At 44.6% G+C, this 13,073-nt stretch overlaps 1 protein-coding gene across 2 annotated transcripts; it reads left to right on the top strand.

Annotated features, from left to right (window-relative positions):
- Nucleotides 1-89: 89 nt before the first annotated feature.
- On the top strand, nucleotides 90-5,542 carry RPL15 (ribosomal protein L15). Of its 2 annotated transcripts, none has more exons than XM_058804844.1 (4): nucleotides 90-154; nucleotides 1,596-1,777; nucleotides 3,118-3,254; nucleotides 5,187-5,542. In XM_058804844.1, exons 2-4 carry the CDS (start codon nucleotides 1,606-1,608, stop codon nucleotides 5,490-5,492), a joined length of 615 nt encoding a protein of 204 aa, XP_058660827.1. In that variant the 5' UTR covers nucleotides 90-154; nucleotides 1,596-1,605; the 3' UTR covers nucleotides 5,493-5,542. The 2 variants fall into 2 exon arrangements, with proteins under 2 accessions (XP_058660827.1, XP_058660818.1); XM_058804835.1 differs by having other exon boundaries at nucleotides 97-154; nucleotides 1,593-1,777.
- The last annotated feature ends 7,531 nt before the right edge of the window (nucleotides 5,543-13,073 follow it).

The following is a 13,073-nucleotide window of genomic DNA, read 5'->3' on the forward strand; positions in this document are numbered from 1 at the left end:
GGGGCCGGGCCGGGCCGGGCGGGGAGGGACGCGCGGCCCGCACCCCGCAGGACTACATTACCCATGAGGCAGCGCTGCCGCCGCCGGAAGTGTGGTGTGGCCCGAGGGTTTGTGGGAAGTAGGGCCTTTCCTTTCCGTCGTTGGGCGCCATCAGGTGAGGGCCGGTCTGCGCTCGGCCTTTCCCTCAATCCGCGGCCATCCCGGGATCCGGGCGCCCATCCGCCCGTCCCGCCGCCGCGCCCGCCCGGCTCCGGCCGGGATGGGGCTGCTGCTGCGGCGCGGAGCCCCTGGGAGGCCGGCGGAGGAGGGCCCGCGGGCTGCGCCTCGGCCGGGCGGGGAGGGGAGCGGGGCAGCCCGGGTGGCCCTGGCGCGCCACAGCGGGTGCGGGTCGGTGACGGACGTGCGCCCTGGTTTGCTCCGGGTTTGTCGTTTGATCGTGGGCATTTTTTGTGCCATTAGGCCGTGAAAGGGTGGGGTGGCTGGGGAAGGGAATGGATGAGCTCTAGCTGGGCAGGTTCAAGCAAGAGGGGTATCCAAAATCACACCCGAACTGTTTGTGGCGTGGTTTTACGTGTAAATAAAGTGAGCTGCGTCTATCTGATGGTGAGTTGGGCTGGGTGCTTGGTGGAGTTCAGGTACACATGCTGATTGCTGCAGATCTGTAAGGCCTCAGAGGTTTTCGGGAAAACAGCAGTAAACACGATGACAAAATATAGTAATATGTCATTTTTTTAAACGCCTTCAACTATTAAGGCATATTAATTTAAGACATATTCACATTATATTCGTGTTATTAAGACATTCAGTTCAGAAGAGGGAGTTTGTTATAATCATTGTTTTCTAAAGACAAAATTTGACCTGTAAGAATTTTGTATTGGGCCCTTGCTCTGCTGAAGGCAATACAGACTACCCCCAATGGTGCCCAGCAGAAACAATTTTTAAAAACAATTTAAAAAAACCTCCACAGGGCATCTGTGGAGCATAACACAAATGTCAGCAGCAGGAGAACACTGAGCTGTGACACTTTCTTTTAGTATGACACGGTCAGTGAGCCATATTTTACTTAAAACCCAGTTTCAGTGGATGTGGAGGGAGGCCTTGTCTTTCCTGGGATGTTGTGGTACCATGTGAATAGCTCTAAAGAAGCAAAAGTTCCAATCCAGCTCATTTCTTAAGCAACTGTTAAACTTCCACTTATTAATAAAATGTTAAGCTTTCACTTAGAAGAAAAAACTTTACTAAAGTCAGAGTTAACAATAACTCCTCACAAATCCTGTAGTTTTTTATGTAAAACTCGATTCTGCTGTTAATTGCTGGGTTCAGTCGTATCAGACATAGCGCAGCTGAAAATTTCTCAGTTGAGGAGTTTAACACTTCAGAATAAATAAAAGAGGAGGAAAATGGCTGGGAATGGTGACTGCAGGGTGTCAGCTGCAGGCTGCCAGGTGTGATCCATGTTCCCAGATGTGTCAGTGCTACGAAGAAGCGTGAGAGCTCCCTGTCTTCCGGTGCCGCTCCGTGTGTGGTTTGGTGGCAGATGTTCCAGCTGGGAATTGTTCTTGCTGCAGTGTTTCACTGAGCTCTCCATCCAGCAGGTAGACAGCCATGGGTGCCTACAAGTACATCCAGGAGCTGTGGAGGAAGAAGCAGTCGGACGTGATGCGGTTCCTGCTGCGCGTGCGCTGCTGGCAGTACCGCCAGCTGTCGGCCCTGCACCGCGCCCCGCGCCCCACGCGCCCCGACAAGGCCCGCAGGCTGGGCTACAAGGCCAAGCAAGGTAATGGCACCGACACATCAGGTCCCTGTGCCAGGTCGCCGTGGAGGGACATGGCTTCCTGCAGTGACAGCAGTATCTAAGTGAAACTGAAGTATCCCCCAGTAAACTGAAGTGTCCTGCATGAAATGAACAGAATATCGTAAATGTCCTCAGCTGGTAGCAGTGCCCACAGCCTAAAACCATAACTTCACTTAATTTCACATCTGTGCCTTCTGTTGCGTTCTAACAGGTGAAGCTCAGGTGGGCTTTGGCTTCAGTTTTTGTTCTTGTGCAATGGTAGTGCCACACAACTGAGCAGGGGTTTTAGTGTCCTAGGTTTGGAGGATGTCCTTACTCTGTTACTTTGACTGTTTTCAGGTGACTGAACTGTAACCTTCTAGCACCTTGAAAAGACCTACCAAGAGATCTGGACAGAGACTTGCACAAGAGCATGTAGTGACAGGACAAGGGAAATGGTTTCAAACTGAAAGAGGAGGTTTAGGTTAGATGCTAGGAAGAAACTCTACTGTGAGGGTGGTGAGGCACTGGAACAGATTGCCCAGAGGAGTTGTGAGTACCCCATCCCTGGCAGTGTCCAAGGCCAGGTTGGATGGAGCTCTGAGCAAGCTAGTCTGGTGGAAGGTGTCCCTGTCCATGGCAGGGTGCTTGGAACTGGATCTTTAAGGTTCTTTCCAACCCAAGTCATATTATGACTGTTTTACAGCTGCATGCACTTGAGCGAGATGGTGGAGTTTGTACTGTCATTGAAAAACAGTTACTGGTCAGGAAAAGAAATGGGATAAGTGGCTATCCATGTGGAACTTCTGGAAATCCATTAAAAAACCCAGTATGTTTATTCACAAAGAAAATAAAAAGCTAGGACTTGACACTTCTGTCACTGTCTAGTTTTGTCATTCCTCAGTAACAGGATTTCGGCAGGGTTTGTGGATGGCTTGAGCTCAGTGCTTTTTGAGTGCTGCCATCTGAATTTCAGGTAGTGGTTTTGCTGGTTGGTGGGTTTTTTTTGGGTTGTTGTTTTTTGGTTGTTTTTTTTTTTTTTTAGGGTTTTTTTAAACAGTTTAGCTGTAGGTGATCTTAGTTGGTTTGGGACTGGATAGTGAAAAGGTGCCATAAGCTCTGCTTTGGAGCCAAAACCAGTTGCCTCAGGGTATCACTTTCCTTACTCAGTTGTAATGAAAATAACAAAACCATCTTGCACTATCCACCCCAAGTTGTAAATTTTGGTAAAAATTGGTAAAATGGCTTTGTGTTGCAGCATTTCATGTACATTTTGGGGGATTGGAAGTGCAGTACAATTGCTGCTGGAATTGCTGTAGTTCCTGAGTCACTGTCTGTTTCAGGTTACGTTATTTACCGTGTCCGCGTTCGCCGTGGTGGCCGCAAACGCCCAGTCCCCAAAGGTGCAACCTATGGTAAACCCGTGCATCATGGTGTTAACCAGCTCAAGTTTGCCAGGAGTCTTCAGTCTGTAGCAGAGGTGAGTGTCTTGGTTATTGCTCACAAATTTGGGTTGGAAAGTTTTAGTCTGTAAAAGCTGAAAATACTCAGAGACAAAAAATACAGAATCAAACCAGCTGTTTTATTAATAAGTTGTTAGTAAGATTTTGAATAATGATGGCAGGAAAGCAGCAGTCTTTTAAAACTCTATTGAGACAATAAAAAAACAGACTTTTAAAATGGGGTCCATGGAAACCACTTGAGTTCATACTTCTCAAGTATGCCACAATATTTGTTATGAAAAACACATAACTAGTCCAAGCCACAGTAAAATAAAGAGCTAGGCATGAGAAAGAAGAACGTGCATGTGCTAAGGTGTGGATCACCAGCTGCAGGTGATGTCCTTTCACAAAGTACACGTGAGTTCCTGTCTTAAAGCCTGTAGCACCTGTTTGTGTAGTGGTGCTGCACAGCACCCTTAGATGTATTGCAGGAGCTGGAGGCAGTGTGCCAGGGACCTTTTGCTTCTTTATGAAAAACTGGTACCTCACAAGCACACAGCTTGGTGGTTAACCTATTTTTAGGTGAGATCTTGTTACTGAAATGCTCAAAATGTAAACTTTGATGAGATTTTGTAAGCTTCATTTCTATCACAGTTGTAGTCTGGAAGAGATGGAGTTCTCACCTTTACAAAAAAACCCTCTTTCAGTGGATTAGAGTTAATACCAGGCTGCATTGTCAAACTAGACATTGTGGAAGAAGGGTCATTGCCTTTCCAACTTGAAGCAGAAGACTTTTCTGTTCTCAGGACTTGAAAAATATTGCTGAGTGACTTCTGCTACTTAAATATGGTGGGTTTTTTTTGGGGGGGGGGGAAATATAAATGGGATATGCTTATTTAAAAGAAACACAGATGATGAGTTTGAATTAAAAATGCTATTCTGTTTTCAGTGCTCATGGCATTGTCTTCATATGTGTTATTCCCAGATACCTGAGGGCTAATGACATGCTCACTTAGGACAGCTATGGAAGAGGTTATTTGCCCTCAGTTTTAGCTTCAAATTTTCTGAATCTGACACAGTCTTTCCAGAAGATTTATATTTTTCAGATTACAGAAATGCAAAGTCTCAGTTGGAGCTCCCATCCTCAAATAGAAGCTGGTTGAGGATGGTTGGTGTTCTAATATTTCATACAGGTGTTGCTCTCTCACTAGAATAAAAGGACTTAATATGTTATTCCATGTGCAGAAAATAGTCAAGCTGTGTAGGGAAGCCTGAAACAATAGGTTAAGATCACATTGGGGAAGAAGATGAATGGGGTCCACTAGTTCATGCTTCCCTGTAATGATGATAAAGTTCTACAATTAAACACAGTGTGTCTTAAATAAGGAGTATTCTTGACAGGAGAAGCAGATTGAGTTGCATAATTGCTATTTTCTGCTTTGTTTTGTTTTCTGAACTAAGATTGTGTCTTCCTAACCACAAGTGAGGATAGGAATAGCACACACTAATATGCCAGCAGCGGTACAAAGATTTGTTGCATCAGCTATTCCTTTACTCCTACCAGTACAGGCTTACACTCTGCAGAAATTTCTTTTTCCCCTGTAGCTTTAGATGTGGAAATTAATCACTTTCATAACTTCCCATAAAAGATTGTTCCATCACCCCAAGTGCAGCTCATGCTCTTCATATTCATGTTGAAGTTATTCTTAACATTGTGTTTTTACTGACTGGGTGCTCCTGCTTGGTTGACAAATCCTGTTTCATGCAGGAATCCAAACAGCCTTTTTTTTTTTGGTAACACGGTTTTCTTTTCAGTTGCACCTTTGCATCTGGAAGGGGATGAGTTTTTATAGGAAAAGAGGTTGTCCTAGGGAAAATGGAAGTTTAATGTTTGAGTTGATAATCTTTCTGCATGAAGAGTGTCCTGCATCCATGGTTTGACGGCCTGTTGCGTTTATTTTTGCCTCTAGGAGCGTGCCGGCCGTCACTGTGGGGCTCTGAGAGTCCTGAACTCGTATTGGGTGGGCGAGGATTCCACTTACAAGTTCTTTGAAGTGATCCTGATCGATCCCTTCCATAAGACCATCCGGAGGAACCCCGATACCCAATGGATCACCAAGCCCGTCCACAAGCACAGGGAGATGCGCGGGCTGACGTCGGCCGGGCGCAAGAGCCGCGGCCTCGGCAAGGGCCACAAATTCCACCACACCATCGGGGGCTCGCGCCGCGCCGCCTGGAGGAGGCGCAACACCCTGCAGCTGCACCGCTACCGCTAACCCTTGTAAGCGCGGCCACCCAATAAAGATCATGCTGGTTGTTCAATTCAGCTGTGCTTCTGCTGCTTCTTGGGTCGTGTGGATAAGCGTAGAATTCTCCAGGAGTTCGGGTGTTTCCGTGTTTTGACAGGCTTTTGAAAATGTAATTTGATACTTGTGGAGATTGTAGGCCCTGAGTATAGAGTTCTGTGATGGGTTTCACTTTGGATAATGTGGAAGGACGTGTGCAATGTGTATTGAAAGCCCAAGGGCTGGTCCATGTTCTTTTTTCTCTTTTATTTAGTCACTGCTTGTAGGATAGGGTCTGTGTTTGTCCTGTGCTTGCACTGAAGGCCAGCTTTGATCTTGTGCAATGAGATGTAAACTGAAAGTGCTCATTTATTTTTTATGGGTAATTAAATACTAATGGCTATTTTATTTTTCAAGTTCTGTTTTTTTGTACTTCAGTGTACATCAGCTTTTGGGCCTCTCAGCTACAAACATTGTCTAAATCAGCTAAGTGCAGAATGGAAAGGTAAAGCTTGCTCTGTTCATTGCAGTGCACAGTGTTAAAAATGAGTGCACATTTCAAAGAATGATGAGATTTTAGGCTGAATAGTAAAATACTGTAGAGTAGGTATTTCACTTGCCAAGATTGAGGGGCGGACAGTTTCTTAAACCTTCCTTTTGATAACAGAACAGAAAACATGCATCTGTGTTAAAGAGCTGCATTCTGATTTACTCTGCATGGTTAGGTGGTAGAACTAAACACATTTGGGTAACAGTTACAGATGAATGTATCTAGACTACTTTTTGTGAAATCGCAGTGGGACCTTGTCAGCATGAAGTCAGTTTGCACATAAAGGCTGGGAAATTAAATGCAGGTCCTGGTAAATTAGGTGGATGGCTGTCATAGCTTCCACACATTCTGTATTATATCCATTAGGTAGTGACAGGAAAAGAGGTTGGTAGAAGGCTGTGAAGAAGGTTGACAGAAGTAGCTGGGTCTTCTGTCTTCCTGGAGCTTCAGCTTGGGATGCAGAATGTTTTGGGTTTTTTTCCTGAAATATGTTAAACATTGAAACATGTTAAGATTTTCCCTTCAACTGAGAAATTCACTTAATATTCCACTGTGTTCATGAGTGCAAGTTCCTACAGGAGGGTGGTAGTCTAAGGAAGAGACATTTTGGCAGTGTGTTCTCAAAGCCAGGAATTACAGCTCAAGGTGGCAATTTTTTATGATGTTTTGTTTGGTTCAAACAAGAAAAATGCAAAATAATCTGTTAAAAAGTATTAAAGCTATCTGTTCTAAACATGGGAGATTTTTTTAGCCACTTAAAATATCACTGATTTTTTGAAAGGTAGCCCTGTGATGTTGTAGGACAGGAAGTGGAAGTTCCTTGGAGCAGATTTGATGAGTGAGGTCTCCCCTGAGCATGGAGGGGGTTATTGCAGAGAGGGGGCTGCTCTGTCTGCTTTGTAGATTAATGGCTTCAGGTAGTGCCAGTATGGCCAATGTGTCTGTTCCTTTGGAATTATTTTAAATACAGAGTAGGAATCAGGCTCTCATTTTAGAGCCCAGCTTTTCAATTCATTAGCTGTACAGAGCATGTTTGAGCAACATGGTCTAGAAAAAGATGTCCCTGCCCATGGCAGGGGATTTGGAACTAGATGATCTTAAAGGTTCCTTCAACCCAAATCTGTGATTTTTTTTTTTTTGGCAACAACTTCAAGACTGGTGATAGTCTACTGGGGTTGTTAAGCTGTTAGGGATCTTTGTCATTGATGGGGGAGGGTGACAGCAGGTGACAGGGCAGTCAGCACTAACGCTGTGTCATTTGCCAGCTTTCAAACCTTGCAGCACGTGGCAGGTGTCTGGCAAGTGGTTGGTCTAGAGACCTACCTTAGGTTGGCCCTTGTGGTCCTGTAATTCTTTGAACTTTAAAAGAAAATACTGTTCCCTCTGAAGTTTATTGAAAACTGCTGATGACAGTGTATCTAAAGGGGTGTGGTATCTAGCAGTCCAGTGAGGGAATTTGAAACAGATGGTGGTGCCTTCAGAGGATGCTCTGGGTCTGTACAGCTCATTCCAAGTCCTTGAGATTGCCTTTGTGTCTTTCCATGCTACAAGTGTCTCATGATCTTAAGACAGGATTTTGGTTTTGAAGGGACATTGCTGTGCAGAATTTATGTGAAGTAGAAAGACTAATTATATTTTACTAATCTCTGTTTCAAAAAGGCATAACATTGAGGGAAACCTTTTTTGTTTGGGGTTCTTGGCTTGGGAAGCCAGGGTTAGAGAGAGGTTATGTGATCTCTGCCTTTCCTACTTGATTCTTGAACCTGTTTTGCAAGTTCTAGAGATTGCAGGTAGTCTGTGTTCCTTAAGATTATGGTAGAAACCAGTCACCTGAGACAGTCCTAGTGAGAGGCTTGTAATGTGAGTTCAGTCCTCCCCAGACACCAAGGGTCTGCCTGAAACAGGGACACTAAGCTGTAGCTGAAGGAGGGCAGGGGGAGGGAAGAGGAAGCTTCAGGAATTTCACTAGGCAAATCTATTAAGACATGGAGGAATCTAGTAATCTGTTTCCAAGCCATCTACTTGGCTCTGTTTGCAGGGCTGATCATTTCTCAGTCTGAGCAGGCGTGTTTTGGATGTAATTAAAAGAGCTGTCTGGTTTCTATGCAAGACAAAATGAATACCACAGTTAAACTGCAGAGAAGTGGGGCTGTACAGTACCAGGCTGGTTCAGCCTGGTTTAGGTGCTGTTGAAAATAGTTGACTGTAAGCTTTTATTAGGCTGGATTTCACTTTTGTGTCAGCTGCCTAGATTAGTTAATCACTCAGCTTTTTGTACAAGGTGAGGACCTGGCAAGGGCACTATTTCTGTCCCGAAGGGTGGGATGTGTAAAAACAGATTGTGTGATTTAGGATGTTCTTTAAATAAGCAAGTAGGAAACTCCCTTCCACATAGCTAATAGAAGTGCTCATTACTTGGCAACACGAGCTGGGTTGCAAAGCAGGGACTCACTAATCAACAGCGAGTGTGATTGTTTCCTTGCTTTGTCTCCGAAGCACTGGGAATCTCTGCGAGGCAGCTGTGTGCTGCTGGGAGAGGCACGCTGGCACCATGCCTGCAAAAGGCACAGATGCTGCTGGAGGAGGCAGTTGGCTCCTTCCTTGCAGCAGAAGGTCATGGAATTTCACTGGTGATTTTTGTGGGGGCCTTAGAATGAAGTAATTAGTGATGGAGGAGAGTTATAGCTCGACTTTCTCACTTATCTCTGTCCTTGTAATGCAGCAGTTGTTCCCTAGCCTTGACCCAGTAGAGAAAAGTGACTGCCTGTGAAGAGTTCTGTGCAGCTAATGAATTAAAAAGCTAGGCTCTAAAAATAGATCCTGATTCCTACTCTATTATCTACTCACTCTCCAGGCTGGGAAAAAACACCATATTTTTGTACATCCCTTTTCTTTTCCAGCAGACACAAGTCTAGTTCGGAGAGTACCAAGCCAAAATACTCAGAGTGATGGAAACACTGCTGCAGCCACAAAAAATCCAATTTGGATTTGAATTGGATGCTCTTTTCTGGGGCTTTGAGCAACCACCAACTTTTTGATCCAGTTCTTTTAAAGTAATTGTTTGAAATGTAAAGCTGTATGAAAGGAAGGTGAGAGCCTGTAGGTTGTTCTCTTTATGTGTCAAGGTTCTGAATCAGCTTCAATTTAATAATTACACACAGAGTGTTTAGGTTGCAGAGCCTCGCTCCCTACAGTCAGGAAGTGTCTGAGCTACACTGCTTACACAACCTTTAATTCAGTGGCTGTCCTGCTCTTACCTAATGGGCCAGAAGAGGCCTCTGGCAAAGCCAGGACTGGAACCCTGTTCTTCTGGACCCCTTGTCACTGCCTGAAATTTAAGACAGCATGCTTTTCTTTGGCATCAAATGATGTTCAATGATATAATGAAAGGCTGTTATTGTAATGAAGATGACAGTCAATCTCATTAAGTACTGTCATCTCTCCATCATTCAGGGAAATTGAGAGCAGGGGTATCCTGGAGATCAGAGAGCAGATGAATGATTAAATTAAGCCTGGCTCTGATAAGACCAATGCTGGCTGACACTGCTCTCTCAAATGGCGGGTATCCCTCTTCCAAGCCTTCTCAGGTCTCCCTGCTCTTCTGGTGCCAGGCTTTGGGAAAACCTCTCTAGTCAGTATGTTGGACCCTAGCTGACTCCATAGGGGTTTTGCAGTCTGTATCTCCTTGCACAAGAGCAGCAGAGGAATGCCTCTGGCCCCAAGCTGGCTGTCCATGTGCAAGCTGAGGAGTTCTCTGGGAAACAGAGGAATGGAGAGGCACATGAAGGGGAGGGGGAGAAGTAAAAAAAAAAAAAAGAAGAGAACAAGTAAGCTGGCTTTCAGTGGGGCTTGTTAGTACTCTGGTGCTGCTCAGGGTCAGGAACACCTGATAGACAAGGCCACAGCTAGCCAGGGTCCCTCAGGGCTCATCAGCCAGGCCTGTGTGGCGCAGTGCCCACAGTATAAACCTGGCTGAACAAACCTACAGCTCTCAGAACAGCTCCACCGTGTCTCTGGTATCAATCTGCTCTCCTGAAACACCAGGCAGCGGCTGCACTTCACCAAACCTAGTGCAGGAGGACAGCTCTCAGTTGGTGCTGTGAAGTAAATGTCCTGTGTCCAGTGCTCAAGCCCTCCATGTCCCAGGCCTTGTCACCAGGCTGTGTGTCACTAGAGCAGCAGGCAGAAACCAAGACCCTGTTAACTCTTCACTATGCTCACGAGTGTAACGAAAACGAGTCATCATCCCCTGAGAGCTCATCCACCAAGCAGAGGAAGTAGCTCATTAGTCCAGTGTTCACTCATTCATTTATTCATACAGTTTTCTTGCAGCATTGTTTTTCTGTGACTAACAAGCAATTATTTGAACCCTTTCCTTGTATGAGAATCGCAGCCCTTCAACTCATCTGCTGTTACAATCCACCTGCCTCTCTCACGGGTTTCATGATTAGTCAGATAAGTTTAGATAGCAAGTTACACAACCTTTATAAATTATGTGTTTTGAGCTTTGTGTTTTCAGCTCTTTCAGAGCCATATATAAAAATAATGTGTTATAAGTTGCTTTGTTTGCAACTATTTGGAAAGCAGTTTTGCCAAGGCACAGTTAAACAAAGTCATAATGAACCTTTTAAGCAAAACAGAAAGTTTTGTATTATTTTCACTTTGCAAGTTACTGCTACGGGTGTTGGAGAACATCTGCTTAAGATCTTTTTTACAGAAAAGGACACAAATTAAGATTCAGCTGCACAGTGTAGCTGAAAAGTCAGTGTGCAAATAAAAGGACTTCTCTTGAGGTTTGGTTTTTTTTAAAATAGAATTATAGAAAATACTTGATTCAATTGGTTCTGTTGAATCTGTAGAATCTAACCCCCAATCTTAATCTAAGTAGTTTTATTTCTGATGGATGCCTGGTAGTCCTTTCTTAAGAAGCAGAGTCTAAAATCCATATAAGCTAATAGTAAGATACTAAGTTTTTAATTTTAGACCAATGATTTGTGCTGTGAAGCTGATTGCTGCCCATTGTAAACAGCAATTTTAAAGCAATAGTTACACCATATCAATGGGAAACACAAAATAAGCTGATTACTGTAAGTTACACTGAAAATACAACTCGTAGATTTATGATTTATGTTGCTGAGAAGGAAAACAGAAGTGAAAACACCATGAAAAACTGAATCACTATTCTGACTCCTGAGACTAAATGAAAATCTCCAGTATAGTTATTACTTTCATTGGCTAGTTTAATAAAAAATACAAGAATCATAAAACTATGTAAAGCATATGGCATACATGAGTTCTATTTCCTCCACTGATGGTCCCATCTGTTTAGAACTTAAACTTCAAAATGCCTCTCTAGCAAACAATCTCACCTTCTAGTAGGTGCTATTCTGACCACATTCTGAAATTTTAACCTGTTTTAAGAAAAAAAATTAAGAGAAGTTTTGAGCATGAATAATTTTGTTAGCCAAATTATGACTGTTGAAATGAACCACAGATATGAAACTTGATGGTTTTTGCAGATGCTGCAAATTGTCCTAGAATCACATTAATTGCATTACAGCTTGAGCACTGAATTCTATGGTACTTTCATAGGAAGTGTGTAATTTTGTCCTGTGCAGGGAGTTAGAAAACCAGGGAAGTGACTGCCTTCCATCTTCCCCCACTTTGGCCCACCCTGAAAGGGTAACCCTGGACCAGCCCTTTCAGCACCCACCAGCCAACCCAAGCTGCCTCATCTCATTTGTCCTGGGTTTATTTACAGCTCTGTGCAACAGCTACTGCTTGCTGCTGACTCCGTTCTTTTTGTTGTTGTTGTTGTTATTCAGTAGGAGTGAGATTGCCAAAGTTGTGGTTGTTTGGTTTGTAAAAGATGAGCTGGTCAGCTTCTTGTGCCAATGCTGTTGTCACAAGAGCTGATTGTGACTGTCTGTCAGGCATGGTGGGGAGGAGCAGAGGTGGGAGAGCCATGGGGCTGAGCAAAGCTGGGAGAGCAGAGGTGGGAGAGCAGTGGGTTTGGGCAGAGATGGGAGAGCAGTGAGTCTGAGCTGGCCAAGCTCTGGGGCAGGAGACCTCCTTATTCCAAGACAGACACAGTGTAATGTGTCTTGCTGGGTGGGATCTGTGCCCCACCACTGAATTAAGATTTGGCATTGCCTCAAAGGGAAACAAGAAAAAAATGTGAATGGCCATGCAGGGCCAGCCCAGAGGTCTAATGGGCACAGTGCCTGCTTTTGGCAGGGACCAGCCATGGGCATTTGGAAAAAGGCTGGTGAGTGTGGAGCAAGTCCAGCCCCACATGGAGCATCTCCAGTTCTCTGAAGAGCAGGGTAAGGATTTCCTCGCACTGTGGTTGCCCTCGTGCCAGCAGCCACCCAGGACAGCTGCAAGCTGTGACATCCAGCACTGGCTGGGAACTCCCACAGGGCTTCTGGCTCAGCAGGTGCACGGGCTGGATCCGTGTGCGGGATGGCATCTGAAGGCAGATAAAGAGAAAATTACTGCCTTGACTCATAAGTGCCTCCTGTAATTTGAAATGGGAAGTGGAAATACAACCTGTTTTGATGGTCTGCTCCTGGAAGCTCACTGAACCAGAGACTTTCCAGATGACTCAGAGCAAGATGGTTGTTTGCTGAGAACTGCTGTATCAAGGATTTGGCAGGATTATATAACAAGCCATTGTCCTTCACCCCAGTAATGTATCTTCTCTGTGAGACTAATGCTTACCATTCACCAGTGTGAGGAACAGCAATAAAACAAAATGGCAAGTGCCTGGAGGCATCTTCAGGATGCAGCTGAGCTCCTGCCTGGAACAGATCTATTATTTGCTTCTAGACATTGCACTCCAGTTCAGGAAAACAAGATAAAATTTCACTGCTGGCCTTAGGTTGTGTTTGCCATAGTGTACCTTGCTGTGTTTAGCAGGAGCACCAAAACTAGTTGTGGAGAATGCACCTCTTTCTTTGCTAAGGATCAGAGAGTGAACTCTTTGGGAACTGGAGCAGGGCTGGCTAATTTTGTGTGCT

Source organism: Ammospiza caudacuta, chromosome 1 (genome assembly GCF_027887145.1).
Source record: "Ammospiza caudacuta isolate bAmmCau1 chromosome 1, bAmmCau1.pri, whole genome shotgun sequence".
NCBI lineage: Eukaryota > Metazoa > Chordata > Aves > Passeriformes > Passerellidae > Ammospiza > Ammospiza caudacuta.

What these genes read in the sequence shown, in the direction of transcription:
- RPL15 (XM_058804844.1), top strand. Translation starts at nt 1,606, where the DNA reads ATGGGTGCCTACAAGTACATCCAGGAGCTGTGGAGGAAGAAGCAGTCG. An exon ending in GGGCTACAAGGCCAAGCAAG is followed by an intron (nt 1,778 to 3,117) that starts GTAATGGCACCG and finishes TGTCTGTTTCAG; the next exon opens with GTTACGTTATTTACCGTGTC. An exon ending in GTCTTCAGTCTGTAGCAGAG is followed by an intron (nt 3,255 to 5,186) that starts GTGAGTGTCTTG and finishes TTTTGCCTCTAG; the next exon opens with GAGCGTGCCGGCCGTCACTG.